A 19,813-nucleotide genomic window follows, 5' to 3' on the forward strand; every position below is an offset into this window, starting at 1 on the left:
CACACTTGTATAGATATATTCGGCGAAAATGTGGAGCGAAGACGTCACAGTATTTACTATATAAATCTGTGTGGGGAAGGAGGGTGTGGGGAAGGAGGGTGTGGGGAAGGAGGGTGTGGGGAAGCTAAATGTCCGGCCAACTAAAAGGTAATAAAAGGGACAACTACGGAATAGAAGCAAGTAAGTGTGGGGAAGCTAAATGTCCGGCCAACTAAAAGGTAATAAAAGGGACAACTACGGAATAGAAGCAAGTAAGCTCAAAGCCGAAGAGCCTGCGAAAGCAGTACAACATTGCAAAAGACAATAACTCGGGGAGGGAACGAATACTTGTCCCCATTACGATGTTTTCTGTGCTCTCACAACATCTGTATTACAGGACTAGCCTGTTGAAAGTGAGGCGTAAAACTTCCTTTATTGTGACTTTTAATTATCGACCAAATAAATGAATGGCAATTTGGGTAAAAAGGATGAAATTTAACACGACCAACCAAGAAGTATTGTTAGCAGAAACGGGGTACTAAAAAATACCGTATTTTATACCGTATTTTTATACCGTATTTTGAGCAGTTGCAGCAGAAACAGGCCCTTAGTTGCCCCTGACCATTCTGCTTTGTTTCTGTTCTGTGTCTGTGTATTGGTCGAATAGATGAAATGAAAATGAAATGAAATATGCCTACTTTTAAAAATAAATAAAAATATTGGCATCAATAATGCGTGCCGAAGAAAATGCGTTGGCAACACATTATTTCACTTATTAAACAACTTATGAATGGAGTATTAACATTATACTGACCAATATTAGTATGTTTTCTATTCTCTTATCAATATTTAGAGTAGTAAAATTTATAAATATTTATATATCTGGAGATTGTTTTGGTTTATTCAAAATATCTGGAGAATTTGCATTTCAACGAGAGGCGGGAGAAGATATACACATTAATATAAATTAATAGTATTAATACGTAGTATGGCATTAGTGAAACCATAACAAGACGGATCTATAAGTATAACCATATGTAAATTACGAACCTTGGTTCGACCAATCGCGTGACGACGCATGCCACGTCAGGTGTGGCGGGTTTTTCAAAGCAATACAAGTTAGTATGGCCAGGACGTGAACAAGGAGGACGTAGGCCTACTCGTAAATACCGAATGACAATGTTGTTACCAATACTATGAGTTAGAAGTTAGACGCTGATACTTATACTTCTGGGAACACATACAAATGGAAAAACGTAAGTTAAGTAAGTTAATGTGCACTGTAATCAATAAACAGCTGGCCGTAGCCACCAGTACAGTTAGGTTTCAACTTGACCACTTTCAAAACACAGAGGCCTTTGGCAACCCAGTGGCTTGATCAGAGATTGTTTACTTTTCTTGCGAAAACCGCACCACTGGAAATAAAGTCCCGCCATATACAGTACTTTACTGTATAATTTATTGTTTTACTTTCAAAGCTATAAAATGACGAGGATCGATCGAACAGTTACACTATTCAGCATGGCGCCATTTACATGGATACCAACTGTCAGTAGGCATAGGCCTATCGGTACTCGTTACTTGAGACGCAATAAGTCGCAATAACGAATTACTATTTACTAGATGGTACGCGTGCCCCCACAGATGGTTCCCGAATACACAGCGTAAAAATACTGACGATTTCAAATGTATGTACCGCAGGACTATAATACATGTCGTTTGCAGGAGGAACGAATAAATATACACGGTTTATGTAGTCAATTAAAAATGGACACAATGATAATTACTTGAGTCAAATTAAACAAACCCAATTTGTGTTTTGTATGTAACATTAGGGTTGAGGGATAGTGAAGAGAGAGAATGGGTGCAAAGAGGAACCATTTTTAAATATATTCTTTATCCGTAACAACATATTTGTTTTGATGTTTTATAAATAATATACTGTACCACTAAACACAGTAAAACATTTGCGATTTAATACTTTGTTGAAACTGTCACTGTCATAGTTGATTGAAATAGTAAAGTAGGCCTACATTAGCATTTTTTATAATTATTAATTAATACAATTAACGTTGAGAAGCAACTGTCAGTAATTAAGTTTATGTGTATAATTATTTTGTTTAAACAGTACCCACACTTACAGTAAGACATTTGCACTTCAAATGACGATAAAAAATGGTTTATGTATTTATTTCAAAGGTTTTACGTTTATCCCCCAAAGGCCCATAAATTTACCTACTTGTGTTATACCAAAATTTACTGAGAGAGATTGGAATGTTTTATTCATCGCTAAGCAATACGTTTGTATAAACGTAAATTAAATCTATCAAAATATGTTTTTTAAGAAAATCATTTGTCTTCAACGTTATGATGCTGTACCCGAGCTTTAATAATAATTTTCAGCTATTAAAAACATTTACCGTAGAAGGAACGATGAACCAACTTTATATATATACCATCGAGTAAATTCTAGAAGTAACGCACGATTTACCGAATTTTGCCCGTATGCAATTTATATATAGATTTATTTACTTGGAAACTTGCTTACAACATTTGGAAAAACAAGAGCCATTTGTTATGTCTTCCAAAAAAGGAGGTTATGAGATAATCTATGACATAGTTTAATATCCTGCACGGATTGTAACATCCGTTTTTGCGGCTATACCTGATACAACCATTTCTGTATATAATAATAATATACAAATTATTAAATCCATGTAGGTCTAGGCCTATATTCATTTTTTACATTTAAAACAATACGAAAATATATAAAATCCGGGACCAAATCCTTGTTGAATCGATGAATTTGTAACAAACTGTTATGAATAAAGTAATGAAACTGAAAATGCAGATTTTAATAAAAATATTGATTTGATTAATGTCTCGTCATAGTTATTATTAGACAGTGATGATGTAAACTCACATGTGTTAATTATGACTAAGTTTGCCATAATAGAGGGTGCCATTGCAATTGGAACCGCTGTGTGCCGCTGCTGCTGCTCTGCTGCTGCTCTCGAGACGACATATAAAGCAAAGTCCAAGGAACCGCTTTTTCTGGTATGTCTAGCCTATTTATTACCACTACTTTTGCCATGCTAGGCTAAATAATTATGTTTGTACAGTATTAGGACAGCATTAATAAAATAGTATTAGTTAGTATGTAGACGGGTTAGCCCACTAGGTGTACATAGGGCCTAGGCTAGAGTACTACAACTAGTAATCCCTAGTAAGTACTCTAGGCTAGGCCTGTCGTATCGGAAAGGGCAGCAGAGAGAATTACAAGGAGACAGCAGAAGCCGATATCGGGCCTACCCGTTAATGTGCTTGCTTTTATATACGTAGGCCTAGGCCTGGGCTGAAAATAATTAGGTTATGTACTGCAAAAGGTCATTAGACAATACAATTACAATCAAATTCTAAATAAACTTATTCTACAACTTCAAGTTTAGCTACTTACTACTAAGATTTTTAAAATTAAGATATTTGATTAAAAAAAATGGTAACAAAAACTAAACAAGGCCTAGCCTAAATGCAGTACAGTACAATACAATAAAAAAAAACATGCTGTAGATGTAGGCCAAGTACGTATGACAGGTTTCAGTTGCCTTGTTTATGATGTTTAATCTTTATCAAAAGTGAAAGCCATCACTAGCTAGTAAGTAGTATACACTTAATGATTTTCAAAATTTTTCAAAAAAGTTCTAGGCATATTTCAATATTGTATAAAATGGTGTTTATTCGCTTTTGGTATACTATAGTATTAAATATTGTAAATGTATTACAAATTGTGAATTGTGAATAAATGTGTAATTAATCAATTAAAACAATTACCAAATTTACCTATACATGTAGGTATACTATTAATAAATATTGTAATTGTGAATAATGTGTAAATATTAAATTAAAAAATTACCAAATTTTGATTTGATTTAATTTTTTTCAGATTATCTCAAAAGAAGATGCTACTATTGCGAGTGGCACTCACTTTATCACTTATCATTTCAGTTTATTCAGGTAAAGTTTAATAATTAATATTTTTGTTTGTAAAGGCCTTAACTTCCTACACAAACAATGTTGTCACACCATTCTGTACACAATCACACTTATCTTTAAAACATGCATTAAGCTCTGTCTACACTATCAAACTTTATGTGACAAAAAAAATGTGATGTGCCCATATATGGACATGATGATGTCATATCACTACCATATTTAAGCCAATCATGTGAGTGAGTGTTGTTTTAAATTAGGCTGATGTGTACTTGATTCACTTTTCTTTAAATAATATCAGGATGATGAAAGTAGTTCAGCAACATATTTTATTATCTTTTTTTTTTATTACAGTTTTTGAAATTCGACTAACTGGTGGACCTTCAGACAATGAAGGACGCCTTGAAGTATACCATAATGGAGAATGGGGAACAGTTTGTGATGATGGCTGGAACTCACCTGAAGCCCAAGTGGTATGTCGGGAACTAGGTTTCGGCCCACCTGAGAATGATTTGCTTTCAGACAGCAATGTTGGATCTGAGTATCAGTCGATTATTTTAGATGATGTGCAATGCGATGGTGATGAGGCTAGGCTTTATATGTGTACATATAACACAATTAGATCACATGACTGCACCCATAATGAAGATGTGTCTTTGGCGTGCTCTGTAGGTTCGTAATTATTCTTCACCATCTCAGTGCCATCTCTCATTACCTTGTACTAGGATATCCTTTGATAACATGCATGTATCATACACCCAGGGGCCCCAGCTGTAATGAGGGCTTTCTAAGCAGGACTCTGAGAAAAAAAGGACACTAAAATATGTCGAAAAAGGCAAAAAAAACGCCCAATGCTTCTAGCATTAGAAGACCACTCAGTGTCCCTAAACCAATGGCCTCAAACTTCTGTGTTTTGCCACTGAATCATACATTCCTATGAATCAATTTGTTCTCATCCAATTAACTATTTTTAGGTGTTATATGAAATATTACTTTTGTTATAAATATAGTTGATCCTGATTTGGAAGAATATTCAATCCATCTAGTTGATGGAATTTACTCAAACGTTGGTCGGTTAGAGGTATTATATAGAGGAGAGTGGACAATACTTTGCAATGATGAGTGGACAAGCGAAAATTCTGAAGTAGCATGTAGGCAGCTTGGCTACAAAAGAAGTGATGAATTGGTGAATGGTTACCAAATAAGTGATGGTTACTCATCCTATGAGGTTGAATTTACCTGTAATGGATATGAAAGTAGTCTGATATACTGCCATAATAATCCGCAGACGAAATATTTTTGTTATGATACTGTTAAATTACAATGTACAAACGAAGGTAATATCATACATTAGAAAACCTCTGTTTTACGTTCCTTGGATTTTACGTACGCTTAAAATGACCAATGATGTCATCATTTTCTTACATTGAGGGCGCAATTTAACAACAACAAACAAAGCCATGGCTGTGTGAGGAACTCTGCTGTGTGAGACAAGCTGCACACGTGCATTCCCCCCTACAACAGCAACTGTTTTTATTGATAGAAAATATAAAAACATTGATATTTCATTTATAACACTTTATTTAAACATCACGCAGCCTGTATATACTGTACTTTTCTAGTTAGGCCTCATATCTTGCCAGCCTGGCATAGATTAGTTTAATATAATAATCATTGCATGTGTGTGTGTATACTCAACAAGTATGTAATCTGTCATGGTTGAGTGAATCTTAATGCTATAAATATTATTCCATACAAAATTCATGCAATTATTCTAGACAAAATGCTAATTATACAGATAAATACATTAAAAAAACTTACTGTACAGCAGTAATTTCAATGATTGATAACATAATGATTGAAAGTGGTCAATTTAGTCTCTCTACTGTAATATTGACACACTTTACGACACACGTCCTGATTCACGTCATTAACAAAATGACGTCATTGGGTCGCAAATTGGTATCTTTTATTTTAATTTTTTTTTATACATGGGGCTCCCCTTTAAGTATGTCATTTTGTTTTTACTAGATGAACACTATAATCACCTGGATGCAAAATTGGTAGGGCAGTACGAAAATGATATCGTCAATGAAGGAATAGTACAGGTATTCTTGTACGGTGTTTGGGGAACAGTATGTGCTTATGATTGGGGTGAGCTTGAGACCGAAACTCTTTGCAAGCAACTAGGATACCAAGGCGGTGGTGAGACGACAAATGTTTACAATTACAACACGTTTGAAGTTGATGAATCGCCAATTCACAAAATCACCTTTAATTGTGACGATTATGATGAAAATCTAAGCGATTGTGAATCTTATGAAAATACGTATGAATCATGTTCCCATTTTTCAGATTTTGCTGTAAAATGTAAACATTCAGGTAAGAAAGAATATTAATAATTATATATTAATCCAAAAATGTAAATTACTGAAAAATGAGTTATCATATGGGATTCTAAAAGATCTAAATGGAGATACAAATAAGGAAGAGCTAAATCAAATCGTAAAGTGAAACAGCCAAACAGAAGCTTCAATCAAACATTTGCGGAATCAAATTGACCGTACATCCATCAATGGTCACACGTTTTATTCACTGATCTAACAGTGGTTATCAAAATGTATTTCGTTCCATGGATAAGTTTCATTCAGCGATTTCTAAAGAGAAATGAAAATTACATGACCAATTTACCAATATATAGATATTAATATAAATTATACAAGTGCATTAATTCAAATCTTTATATGACAGGAGGATTATCTGGTGGCGCTATTGCAGGTATTACGATTGGGTCGATCGTTGGCTTGTACTGGTGTTATGCTTGTTTATGCCGCAAGAAGAAGAGTAGTCCACCCCCGGCAGAAAATAATGATACTACAGCCCAACCTGAAAATGCTGGCGTTGAGTTACAACCTACCACAAACATGCCAACATCACCATCGGCGCCCCCTGCCCCTTCCCAAGACCTTCCACCGTCGTACACTGCCGTTATGGAAGAACCAGATAAGTACAAATCTTCATTAGAGACACCTCCCCCAGATTACTCACAGTCTCCACCTTCTTACTACTCAACAAATCCAAACCATATTACCTATGGTTAAGAAACTTCTAGTTAAACTTTTCACCAAATCACTTCACGTATTGCTCTATTGCATTGGAATCCGTGATGACAGGATGGCAAGCTGTTTCGTTGAAAGTTGATTGCCTCAACGTGTTTATCAGCGTATCAATTTTATGGAAGCCAGGCTTAAGAAATTCTAAATACATGAATGTACACATGTTTATCCAAAGTGGAGCACTGTGGCGCAGTAGTTTGAGCATTGGACTTGCAATCAATAGGTTGCCGGTTCAAGCCCCGGCCCGGTCACTGCAGTGTTGAGTCCTTGAGCACGATTCTTTATCCACGTTGATCCTCCCCACCCAGGTGATAGAAATGGGTACCAGTATGTAAAAAGTACTGGGAAGGTAAATCAGACTCGTTTGTGCGGGAGGAGTGACATACCCCCCACAAACATACACACTTAGTGGAGTCTGGCCCAAACGCTAAAGAAATGGAGATGGGCACCACGGCCGTTAGCATTAGCTTAGGTTTCGACTTTACCTTACCTTATCCAAAGTAGTTTATGTTGACATTCCAATACAAAGATTTTACTGAGAAACCTTTATAGGTCCCTCCTGTTTGTTTGCTCTTCCAATTAATTTACCTCCCGCGCATCTTTTTGTAATTTTTTATGTAATTATGTTTTTTAATCGTGTGGGTGTGTGTGTGCTTTTAGTATTTCCAACTTCTTGTAGTCCAGCATCTGTACTCTTCTTTGTAAAATTTATTCCCTTCTAATTTTGTAAAAACATTTATTAAACTTTAGATCTGCAGCCTGTTGTTTTAACACGTTTCCTTCCATTTTTATAAAGCCGTGCTTTTATTTGCAGGAAACTATTTCTAGGATAAAATTGAAACCTATATATTATTTATTTATTAAACACACATCATCATTGAGTCACTTTAAGTCACTACTCAAAACTCACCTTTTCTGATTTTTCTACAGCGCCATGAGCAATGAATGTTGGAATGGCGCTATATAAATCGAACGATTGATTGATTGATTGATTTATTTAGCGTTTGTAGTAGATTAATTGATATTACTAATAATTGAATAAAAATTATTTCATAATGATGATGTAGACCATATTAAAGATCCTCAAATTAATCAATTGGATAAAAAGACTTATTTTATTAAACAATTATGGACATTCACAAATTGCTAAATGAATACTAATAGTCCGGTGGCAGGAGGGGGGATATCACCACCCGAAAGGGGACAAATTGCCATCCAACTTTTCTAGACCAGAATTTTCCGTAGATTACGAATATGGAAGGTAATCGATCAGGATAGGAAGCGTTTTCGAGATATAAGGGGTCAAAGTTCAAAATTGACCAATATAAAAACATGCTATATCTCCGGAAATTCTGGACGTAGTGAGATAATTTTGGTGTCAAATTGTTCACAATGTATATGTTTATATTAGCTCTAACAGAACTTTCTTTGTAAAATTGATCGGAAACCCCATTGTTAGCAATTTTGACCTTTGACCTCTTTTTGCTATATCTAAGTAATGGCAGGTCGGAGAGAATTAAAAATAGGAGCAAATTGTTCCCAAGATATACATTTATATTCAGTGTAACAGATGATATTGCTTGAAAATGACCGGAAGTGTGGTTATTAACCTTTGACATAATTGAATAAGGTTATAAAAACATAAATTAATAAATATTTGTCGTAAGGAGCCAATTTTGGTGTCAAATATTTCACAATATATATGTTTATACTTGTTATAATGCAACATTTTTTTCAAAAAGTTACTGAAACACCTATTTTTCTGTAATTTTAACCTTTGACCTGTTTTTCTCATCTAAATAACGACATGGCATAGAGATTTCTAACGGCAAATTGTTTATAATAGATATTTTTATTCAATCTAATAGATTATACTGTTTGAAAATACAAGTGTGATTATTGCTTTGAAATCCTGTACATAAGAGCCTATCAGGGCGGATTTAATTCAGAGAGGTGTGGAAGGGGAATAATACTATTACTATACAGTACAATGTCTTTCAGAAATATTTGAGGAATTTCAATCAGGTATCCATGTATCTCCAATAAACGGAATGTACGGCTCATAGAATTCAGAAGTTACCCTTGGTTCATTTTGGCAAATCCATATGGGTTGCTTTTAAAAGGATTGAGGGTGCACAGACAGGCTTTTCCCATGGCCTAATATTGGAACCTACAGTTTTAGTTACACGATATATTTCTAAACACAGTAACTTGTGTAGCCAAATGCATTGATCCGATACAGGGGCCAAATGTAGAACTGAACATACAGTAGAGAACCACAGAAGGGTCTAAATAGATGACCTGCTGTTGTTTCATTTTAGGCAAAATCCAAATCGGTTCCTTAAGGATCGAGAGTGCACAGGCAGCTTTATTCCATGTGCCTGTCTATATAAACCCACATTGTCACCCCTTATATTTCCACTATGTGGCTTAATGTCCATGGATGACCGGCCTTTGGGTTAATTTGGGCAAATCCATAAGTGTTCCTTAAGGATCGAGAGTGCAAGGCAGCTTTATTCCATGGGCCCCGCCTGTCTATTATGAACCCACAGTGTCACCCCTGTCCATTATGGGGCTTATGTCCATCCATGGAGGACCGGCCTTTGGGGGTTAATTTGGGCAAATCCATAAGTGTTCCTTAAGGATCGAGAGTGCACAGGCAGCTTTAGTCCATGTGCCTGTCTATATAAACCCACAGTGTCACCCATTATATTTTCATTATGGGGCTTAATGTCCATCCATGGAGGACCGGCCCTTGGGTTAATTTGGGCAAATCCATAAGTGTTCCTTGAGGATCGAGAGTGCACAGGCAGCTTTATTCCATGGTTCTGCCTGTCTATATAAACCCACAGTGTCACCCATTATATTTCCATTATGGGGCTTAATGTCCATGGAGGACCGGCCCTTGGGTTAATTTGGGCAAATCCATAAATTTTTCTTAAGGATCGAGAGTTCACAGGCAGCTTTATTCCATGGGCCGCGCCTGTCTATATGAACTCACAGTGTCACCCCTTATATTTCCATTATGGAGCTTAATGTTCATCCATGGAGAACGACCGGCCCTTGGGTTAATTTGGGCAAATCCATAAAATGTTCTTTATGGATGATCGAGGGTGCACAGGGATATTTATTATATCTCTATGAACCCACATTTCACCCCACATACATTATTTCCAATATAGGGTCTCTTGTAGCCCCACATAGAGAACCCCGAAAGGTTCATGAAGGATCGGCCCTTGTCAACTTGTGTAATGATAAATGTGCTCTTTTGATTGTGTATGATTGATAGATGTCTTAACAGAATGATAAAACATAACATTGTCTTAAATGTTAGTTTTTATTTGGTTTTAAATGCAAATTGTGTGATTGGTCAATATTGACATTTGACCTTTAATTGCAAAGTATTTGTTTTATAAGGCGACTGAATAACACCATACAATACCTATAACCATACAAATGTATTAAAAGACCAAATTGAACTTTAATAAATTGGTTATAATACATATGTATATAATACATTGTTATAATTGGTCAATTTTGAACTCTGACCCCTTATCTCTTCCTATTCGGTTCCTATCCTGATCGAAGTCTGGTTTGATTAAATACAGTATTATAATAGTATTAATCAAAATTATAATGAAATAACATAACTTTACTAATCAAATAATTTGATTACTTGTAAAACCATCAATATCATAGTTTGGACAACTTTGCATTTATTTGTTAACTAATACGCGTATTAAAATGTTGACCTTCGACCTTATGTCAACTGATGAAATTGACCTTATGTTAACTGATGAAATGATGTATTCGCTCTTTTACATTGCGTATGATTGATTAACAGGATGAGAAAACATCCAATTTTTATTAAATATTAGTTTTTATTTGGTTTTATAGGTACGTTCTATGATTGGTCAATATTGACATTTGACCCTTAATCACAAAGGATTTTTTTTTCATAAGGTGATTGAATAGACACTTATAATCATAAAAATGTAATAAAAGACCAAATTGTGGTTCAATAAATTTGTTATAATACATATACATAATACATTGTTGTACTTGGTCAATTTTGAACTTTGACCCCTTATATCTCGAAAACGCTTCCTATCCTGATCGATTACCTTCCATATTCGTAATCTACGGAAAATTCTAGTCTAGAAAAGTTGGATGGCAATTTGTCCCCTTTCGGGTGGTGATTCCCCCCTCCTGCCACCGGACTATAATATTTAATACATATATGTATACCATATTTATTCGAATAAATGTCCTGAGGAGGGGGGTGGGGGTTTATTCCAAACGATGTTCTATTTGTACGTTTATTTGAGGAGGGAGGAGCATTTAATCAAGGAGGGAGGAGCAATTATTCAAATAAATTCGGTAATCGTGTATCAAATTAGTTTTGTCATATTAAGATATATTTAACGTTATTATAAACAATTTTAGAAAGGAATGTGTAAAACCTGTATAAAGCAGTAGTAGTAGTTAAGGGTTATTTTGTAGGTACTGTATTATTCTTGTAGAATCCCATTGTTCTCAGGGTTAATTAGTAAGTTTTATAAACGGTAGAATATGAGGATGATAACTAGGTTATTTGTAAATAGGCTGAAATACCTTACATTAAACAATATGTATTTTATATATGTTGTAGAAATAACTGGTGGTTATTTGTAATATTTATATATTTTTGAAAAATGTATAAAAACATATTCTGTGGGGAACACATACATCGATAAATAAACATTTAGATCAAATTAACATTCATGTATATGCATTAACATTTATACATAAACAATAACGTTTGTACATAAAAAATTAACATTAGTGATAATTGTATGTAATTTTTATATATTGATAAATTAAACTATAGTAATATGTGCATTATATATTCATTGTATAATACAATGTTATCAAGAGTTTTTTTTAGATTTTTTAGTTTCTTTGAGATTGTTTGTGTAGATATCAATATTAAATGTATCGAATATAGTTTAACATTTATTTGATAACATATCTCTTTATTAATCATGTAAAAAATATATTTGGTTTAATTTTTTAGTTTTAATATTAAAATTTAATTTTTATATTATATAATTTTAGTGGAGAGAAATTTTCAACTGCCCATTGATGATCATATTATAATCTAATTGTATACATTGTTTACTTCTTGCTTAAGCTTTTGTTTCTAAAAATGCAAGCGAGTTGACAAATCACAAGCGGCCGATTATTCGAACAGCCGCTTGTCATTGGTCAACTCGCTTGTGTTGCGTCTTTAGAGAGACGCAACGACGTAGGCGCAACGCAAATGGGTTGACCAATCACAAGCGACAGTTCTGATGATCAATCGCGTCGTGATTGGTCAAAATACTTTTGATGCGCTAGTGGGTACATAGAAAGTGTACGACGCCTTCATGCGTGTCTTTGTCTCGTTTCGTTCATTTCAACACATTGCTGTTCAACGGGTTACATTATCTTTTGCAATGTATGTCTAAGCAATATGCCTACTTTTAATAGTAGCGTTTAATTGCATTTCAAGATAATTGACTGGTGTTTTTAGTAATAATGATAATAATATTTATGTAATAATCCTAAATTGATTTATTATTTGGTAAAATCAAAGAAAAAATGTATCTATATAGTAGCGAACTAGGTTGTAGCTATTAGTAGCCGTTCTGAATTTATCTGTTATCTCCGTTGAATAACCGTTTACTTTACTTAGACTATCAATTTAAATATGTATTAAATTATACCAGGAAAGAATAACATTTTCTAATTTATATTTAAAATCTATGAATATTTGTCCAATCTCTGTTTTTGTCATTTTGAAATAATTTTAATTAAAGATGTATTGTCCCTTTGACTAATTTAAAAAAAATAAAAAATAAAAGATTTTAAAAAAAGGTGGGTCATTTTGAAGTATCATAATAGTTATTAACTATCACCAAAAATTTGTCAAAAAAAAAATAATTTAACTGAAATACAGACGTTTTTTTGTTTAAAAAAATAACTACTCTGTATGCATATTTCATACCTCCTCAACCATGACGATTTGTAAACAATCATAATTAGCAATATGCATAATGCGTACTCGTGGTTTGAAATCTTTGTTTACTTTCGCTCGCGACGATTTTCCAGACGAAATGTAATCAAACTAATTTACCTGTTAATTACGTAAACTTTTTTTTTTTGGCTTGAATTTTCGACTTAAAGTGAATAACTTTAATATTATTTTGATATGGCCAATTTAAATTTAGAATATTTTGACCTTCATTTTTTTGTGTTTCAAGGGACAATACATCTTTAATTTAATTTTTTTAAATTTTAACATTGAATATTACGAGAATGTATTGATTTTGGACCGATGTGTAGATAACAGTTTAAAGGGTAATACAGGTGGGTTCCCACTTAAATGCAACGACGTAGGCGGAACGCAGTTTGTTGACCAATCACAAGCGACAGTTCCGATGATTCGCGCATCGTGATTGGTCAAATTGGTGCGCTTAAGTCCTTGCTTTGCGGAAACCAAGCTTTTTAAGTAAGCCTTTATTATAATACTTTGCAAATTTTGCGATTTACTATATAGTTTCCATAGAAAATGGTATTTTATTACTGACCCGTAACAAGTTCAATGTAACAAGAAAAGGGATAACAAAAGGAACACAATTGGTAGCGTACCACCATCGCAATGATACAAGGTAAAATGAAATAAATTGTACAACATAACAATAATAAGGACATTAGTTCCTGATGATATTATTCGAAATATATACTCATTCTCAATAAATAATAGACCAGCAAACGTCATTGAAACTGTTAACATTTTGTATTAGAAGACCCACGTATACAGACTTGCGTAAGTTTATTCCGTAATGTATCCGGGAGCACCAACTATATGGGCCTTGTCGAAGTTGAAAACGTCAAGCCTGATTATTCCATATTGTACCCATGTTTTTACTTGACTAATTTGGTATTTATAAATTATGTATGTTTTACAGTGTGGATTTGTTTTATATAAGGCATTTTAAATCGTGTTATTTTATTATTAATTTTGATATTCGATTTGAAATAAGGTTCTGAAATAAAACATTGATTGTGTTAAACTTGTTCAATTTTTTTACAGACCTCTTTTCTGAAAGATGTGTCCATCGAGGGTGACAATTATCTTGTCATTTGTCATTTCAGTTACTTCAGGTAGAGAGAGCAGCAAATGTCAATAAGTTCTTAATAATTAGGCTATTTAAATTTGATCTTTTGCCCAAATGTGATATTTGTACATGATCTGACACGACAAACATACTAACAAGCAAACCGACCATCAAAACAAACCACCAGACAATCAAAACCAAAACAACAACCAGCGATCAAAACAACAAACCAGACGATCAAAACAATAAACCAGACGATCAAAACAAACCAGACGATCAAAACAAACCAGACGATCAAAACAAACCAGACGATCAAAAGAACAAACCAGACGATCAAAAGAACAAACCAGACGATCAAAACAACAAACCAGACGATCAAAACAACAAACCAGCGATCAAAACAACAAACCAGACGATCAAAACAACAAACCAGGATCAAAACAATAAACCAGACGATCAAAACAAACCAGACGATCAAAACAACAACCAAACGATAAAAAAAAAACAGACGATCTAAACAAACCAGACGATCAAAACAACCCTACCCCAATATGATTATCAAAATAATTCTACTAGGCCTATTGGTATTTACATTGAATTTACATTGCAGGCAAGTGGACGCGGTGGTTTAACTATGATGATCCAACCTACATTGGCGATTTTGAGACTGTTAGTGATTTGTACGGCGTAAGTACATTTCTGTTTATCTAAAATAACAGTTCTTTTCTAATGAAATCAATAGTTTGCTTTGTTTAATTTACATGAAGCATGATTACAGGTGTCAAATGATTCCAGGGATCATGTCAAAATTATTCTATTGCAGCAAAATTTTTAATGCAATTAACGTCACATTAGTTTTCAAGATAGAATGAAGAAGTCACGGCAAATAAACCGTGTGAATGGTTACACCCAAAAAGCTGCTAAATAATTTCGTAACCCGGTTACTACAAAATGTAGTTACTGCAGTAATGGCCCCTTATGTAACTAAATTGATATTTTTTGTAAATCTTCTTCCTTCTTTCGTCACAGGATGACTTTTTAAAGTCTCATTAATGTAGGCTCTGCTACATTTGTTGGGGGAACGAACCTTATGGAATTTTCTGTTACATTTTCTAGGAGTATCCTGATGAAATGTGTGAAAATCCAACAGATGTCGAATGTCAAACTGCTAGTGGATTGCCTTACACTGCAACTGGAGAGGATGTTACTTGTAGTGCTACTTTAGGCCTAAAATGTAAAAATGTGGACCAGCCAAACAGGAAGTGTAGTGACTTTAAAGTTCGTTTCATATGTTCAGGTTAGTGTAGAAAGTTGCGTTAAACCATGTGATTGCAAAGGAAATAGTAAAATATGGATGAACTCAACGGTTCGGTTTCTGGAGAATGCTATAGAGTGGTAGTACAGTATAGTTAATCACAATGTAGGCCTACGGGCATAATTCCTGTGGTTTGAATTATTGTCACAAACTAAAAAAAGGGTAATTTTCAGGTTAATATCGAGAAGAATCAATCTCAAAAAGGTATGCTATCAGGAACTAAAATAATAATACTTGTTATTTAGATTTGCGTTTTTCTAATGTCTTATGGTTCTATTATCTAGATGAATATGAAGATAGTATAGATCAAGAATTTCCAAACTATTCTTTACGTCTTACTGGAGATTATTCCTCGAATGTTGGTTGGTTAGAAGTAAAGTATCAAGGAGAGTGGAGCCGAATTTGCATAAATGATTGGACAGGTGAAAATTCACAAGTAGCTTGTAGGCAGCTTGGATACTCAAGAGGCGAGCAATTGTACGGCTACTCCAAGCCAGACGATTCCAACCAAGTTAGTTTTACGTGTAATGGATTTGAAGATAGTTTGAAGGGCTGCAAGCAGCATTTTGATCACGATCCGTACTGTTTTATTGTTAAATTAAAATGTTATAAAGGTAAGCCACTTATAAGTTGATAGTTCCGTGACGTAAATGAATATATTATTTAAAGCTCTGTCTACACTAGTTTGACAAAAAAATGTGATGTGGCCAAATATGGTGGTGATATGACATTATCATGTCTATATTTGGTCCTAGTGATAAAGTAGCATTTGACTGACAACCGGTACTGCCATCATCCGGTCAAATTGAAGTATTTTTCAGGTTTATAGTTAAAATTTTGATAAACTAACATAAAGGACTAGCAACATTTTTTGTAGAAATAAATCAGTAAAAATTAAAATTAATTGTACTGTATTCACAATTAACATTATAGAATTACGTGGTTCTGATGACAATGGTTCTGATGACAATGGTTCTGATGACGATTTTGTCGACGATAATTTCTCTGGCAATGGTGTTGGACTTTTTTCTAATGGATTTATAATTATTATTATTGTTCTGATACTCCTTGGCCTTTACTGTTGCTGTTACGCCTGTCTGTGCCGCAGTAGAAGTAGAAGTACTTCAGCAAATAATGTAAATACAACTCGTCCTAGAGGAGTTGTCAACGAAGGTGCTGAGCAACCCAATGAGAATTCAGCAACATCAATCTATTCTCAAGACCCTGGCCCTTATCAAGACCTTCCTCCGTCATACGCTTCTGTTATGGAAGATGATAGATTCAAATCTTTGTATGACTCACCACCCCCACCTTACGTGCAATCACCAGTATAAAAACAAGAAATATGGTAACCTAAAGTGAAACATAAATTTCAATAAGCACGAACTTTTCCTTTGTTGGTTAGGAAGCAAAAATGACATTGCTCATGATTACAGCAAACAAAAATCTTAAATCACTTGGGTATTTTAAATTTTTTTCTGCTGGACAAAACGAATATTTGTAACGGTGCCTTCATTTTCATTTGTAATTTGCTTTTTCATTATAGGCCTATACCACTTCTAAATTCGGAGTGGAGTGGAAGGTCTTCTAAAATCTTCTGAAATACCTAAACAAAATCATTGCTGTACCTATATGTTGCCAATTACTTCCCCTTTTTGTATGTGTTTTTCTTTAATTTTTAATTCACTATTAAGTAAAGGCTTTGGATTATTCCGATTTTATTGAATAATAAAATTAATATACAATACTAATAGGTAAAATATGTTTGGATTGATATATTCCGAGAAGAGTGAAATAATAACTATTTACAGAACACGTGATGAGAAACATCATGTGACATATTTTAACCAATGCGGACACATAATTAAAAAACCAATGTACTTTTAACAATATAATTATTATCTTAACATTACTTACTATCTTCATCACGGTAGGCTTATACTATCTTCATCAGTCAATCATTCCAAACATTATTTTCATAATATCAATCATCATTATTATCATTATGATAAACAAATTATCATCACCAACTTTGCACCCGATTTCTAGTACTGTATCCCCACATATGAGAATATTTGTCCAGCGCCATAGAAAAGTCCTTAATACAGTATCCCGTGGGTTTCACATGTTATGGTTGTATCATGGAAGGTTGAGTTAGGTTATAGTCTGATAGATACCATAATGTCGTATCAGAAACCTGTAATTATATTAAACAAATAATGGTATTCGACTAAACTTTGATGCATGATGGGACATCATATAAAAATATTAATAACACCATAATTGCATTGTGTATGAGAGAGATTAAGAACCCATTTCCGTTTTTTTAAATTAAAAAAAAAATCTTTTTTCCCACATTTTTTTTGTCCACTAATTTTTTCTTATTTTATGAGGTTGAATAAAATACTAAAGTAAGTTTAACAAGGCCATATACATGGCTGCAGTCGCGTGCTCAAGTTAGTGTATACTGACCAACCGACCGACATAGTGAGCTGTAGAGTCACGTTGCACGCGACTAAAAATGAAATGAAGCTGGACGTCTTACCTAAACTATGCAATGTTTGGGAATGCAGCCTTTGGCCTATGGTATAAGGTAGGAATATGCGTTCTTGTCAAAGTTTTGATATTTATATAATCTATAGTTGAATGCTATTTCCGTTACGTGTGCCCGTAGGTAGAATACCATGACGAATGGGCAAGTAAGTTTGTATACATTTCAATAAAACCCGTTATTTCATAATAATATCTCATTGATCCGAATGAAAAGAATAACTAACAAAACGAACACAATCGCTAGCGTACAAAATACATCACACTGCTACAATGTAAACTGTAAGGACTGAACAACATAGCAATCGGCAGTATTTCCTGATATACTATTATGGTAAACGTAACATTTTTGATTTGCCATTATAGTTATGATCTTAAATAATTTATTAGGCCTTACTTGTTGGATTTTTTTTTCAGACTATATTCTAAAAGAGGATGCTTCTATTAAGAGTGATTATCAGTTTGTTGTCCGTAATTTCAGTTCATTCAGGTAAAGTGATCAACAAATAATGGATGCCAATACTCATGTATTTTTATTGCAATTTTTAACAATAAAAAATAACAATTTGTATATAATGAACTGCAATTTTTATCTTGTTAACATATATTTTCTTATTCAATATGTCAGTAAGCACAAGTAAAACACAATTAAGATAAAAAATATTGAAAATTGTAGATACGACATTGAAATTTATCTATATTTTGAGAAAAATTTGCATTTTGCAAAAGGTCAATGACCTTTTGACCTCTATTGACCTTAATAATCTTCCGATTAATTTTATTTAAATTTTAAAAGATTTTAAAAGATGTATGCTACACAATTTTACTAAGATAATACAAATTAGATGTTGGATTCTTGAGTTATTGGGATAAATGTTACCCCCTACCCCAAAAAATATTTGAAGATAAAACACTGATGATCATTACAAATGACGCAAGTACATACAATGCATCCCTATATTTTTCATGTTAACATCGATTTTTTCACTCTATATGTCCGTGGGAAGAAAATGATACCAAAGAAGTTTAACTGTGTGGGGGGTGCACGGTAACCCCCTCCAGCCCATGGACTATCAAGCACGAGTGTTTGGTGCCATACTCTCCCATGCAAGGGTGTAAGCGTTTGCTCTTGTTGTATTCCATATAGTTCTTTTTATTTTATAATTGTTTAAAATGTTTAAGGAATTAATGATACGATATAACACTTTAATAAATATCACTATATTGCACAATGTATGCATAGGTCTGCTTTGTAAACGATGAATAATGAGGGAAAAATGTCGCCATACCTCTTTACTCTTCCGCTTGATACTTTTTATAGTTTATTTCATTATGATTGGTCCAATATTGGACACCAATATACCTTTTGTAGTATAGGCTAGACCTTGTACCTCCACGTATAGACAAATGGTTTGTATTTTGTAGGAGTATCCTGATGAAATGTGTGAAAATCCAACAGATGTCGAATGTCAAACTATTGGTGGATTGCCTTACACTGCAACTGGAGAGGATGTTACTTGTAGCGCTACTTTAGGCCTCAAATGTAAAAATGTGGACCAGCCAAACAGGAAGTGTAGTGACTTTAAAGTTCGGTTTATATGTCCAGGTAAATGTAGGCTACGTTTTAAAGACCTTGTCGATAGAGTTATGAAGGCATGAAGTAAATAAAAGATGATTTAGAGAAAAGATGAAGAATTCTGATAGTAGGCTTACTAGAAGCA

General features: G+C 33.8%; 2 protein-coding genes across 4 annotated transcripts; both read left to right on the plus strand.

Moving 5' to 3' along the window:
• Window positions 1-1,132: 1,132 nt before the first annotated feature.
• LOC144850852 (uncharacterized) lies at window positions 1,133-17,717 on the plus strand. 3 transcript variants are annotated; one of them, XM_078708335.1, is made up of 7 exons: window positions 1,133-1,235; window positions 13,666-13,935; window positions 14,203-14,273; window positions 14,838-14,914; window positions 15,344-15,524; window positions 15,827-16,156; window positions 16,476-17,717. In XM_078708335.1, exons 3-7 carry the CDS (start codon window positions 14,219-14,221, stop codon window positions 16,874-16,876), a joined length of 1,044 nt encoding a protein of 347 aa, XP_078564461.1. In that variant the 5' UTR covers window positions 1,133-1,235; window positions 13,666-13,935; window positions 14,203-14,218; the 3' UTR covers window positions 16,877-17,717. The 3 variants fall into 3 exon arrangements, with proteins under 3 accessions (XP_078564461.1, XP_078564460.1, XP_078564462.1); XM_078708334.1 differs by lacking the exon at window positions 1,133-1,235 and having other exon boundaries at window positions 13,521-13,935; XM_078708336.1 differs by lacking the exon at window positions 1,133-1,235 and having other exon boundaries at window positions 13,521-13,777.
• LOC144850837 (CD5 antigen-like) lies at window positions 2,981-12,872 on the plus strand. Its single transcript, XM_078708309.1, has 6 exons — window positions 2,981-3,036; window positions 3,923-3,993; window positions 4,324-4,641; window positions 4,980-5,306; window positions 6,001-6,351; window positions 6,721-12,872. Exons 2-6 carry the CDS (start codon window positions 3,939-3,941, stop codon window positions 7,068-7,070), a joined length of 1,401 nt encoding a protein of 466 aa, XP_078564435.1. The 5' UTR covers window positions 2,981-3,036; window positions 3,923-3,938; the 3' UTR covers window positions 7,071-12,872.
• Window positions 17,718-19,813: the final 2,096 nt, after the last annotated feature.

Source organism: Antedon bifida, chromosome 8 (assembly GCF_963402885.1).
Source record: "Antedon bifida chromosome 8, ecAntBifi1.1, whole genome shotgun sequence".
In the NCBI taxonomy this organism is placed as follows: Eukaryota; Metazoa; Echinodermata; class Crinoidea; order Comatulida; family Antedonidae; genus Antedon; species Antedon bifida.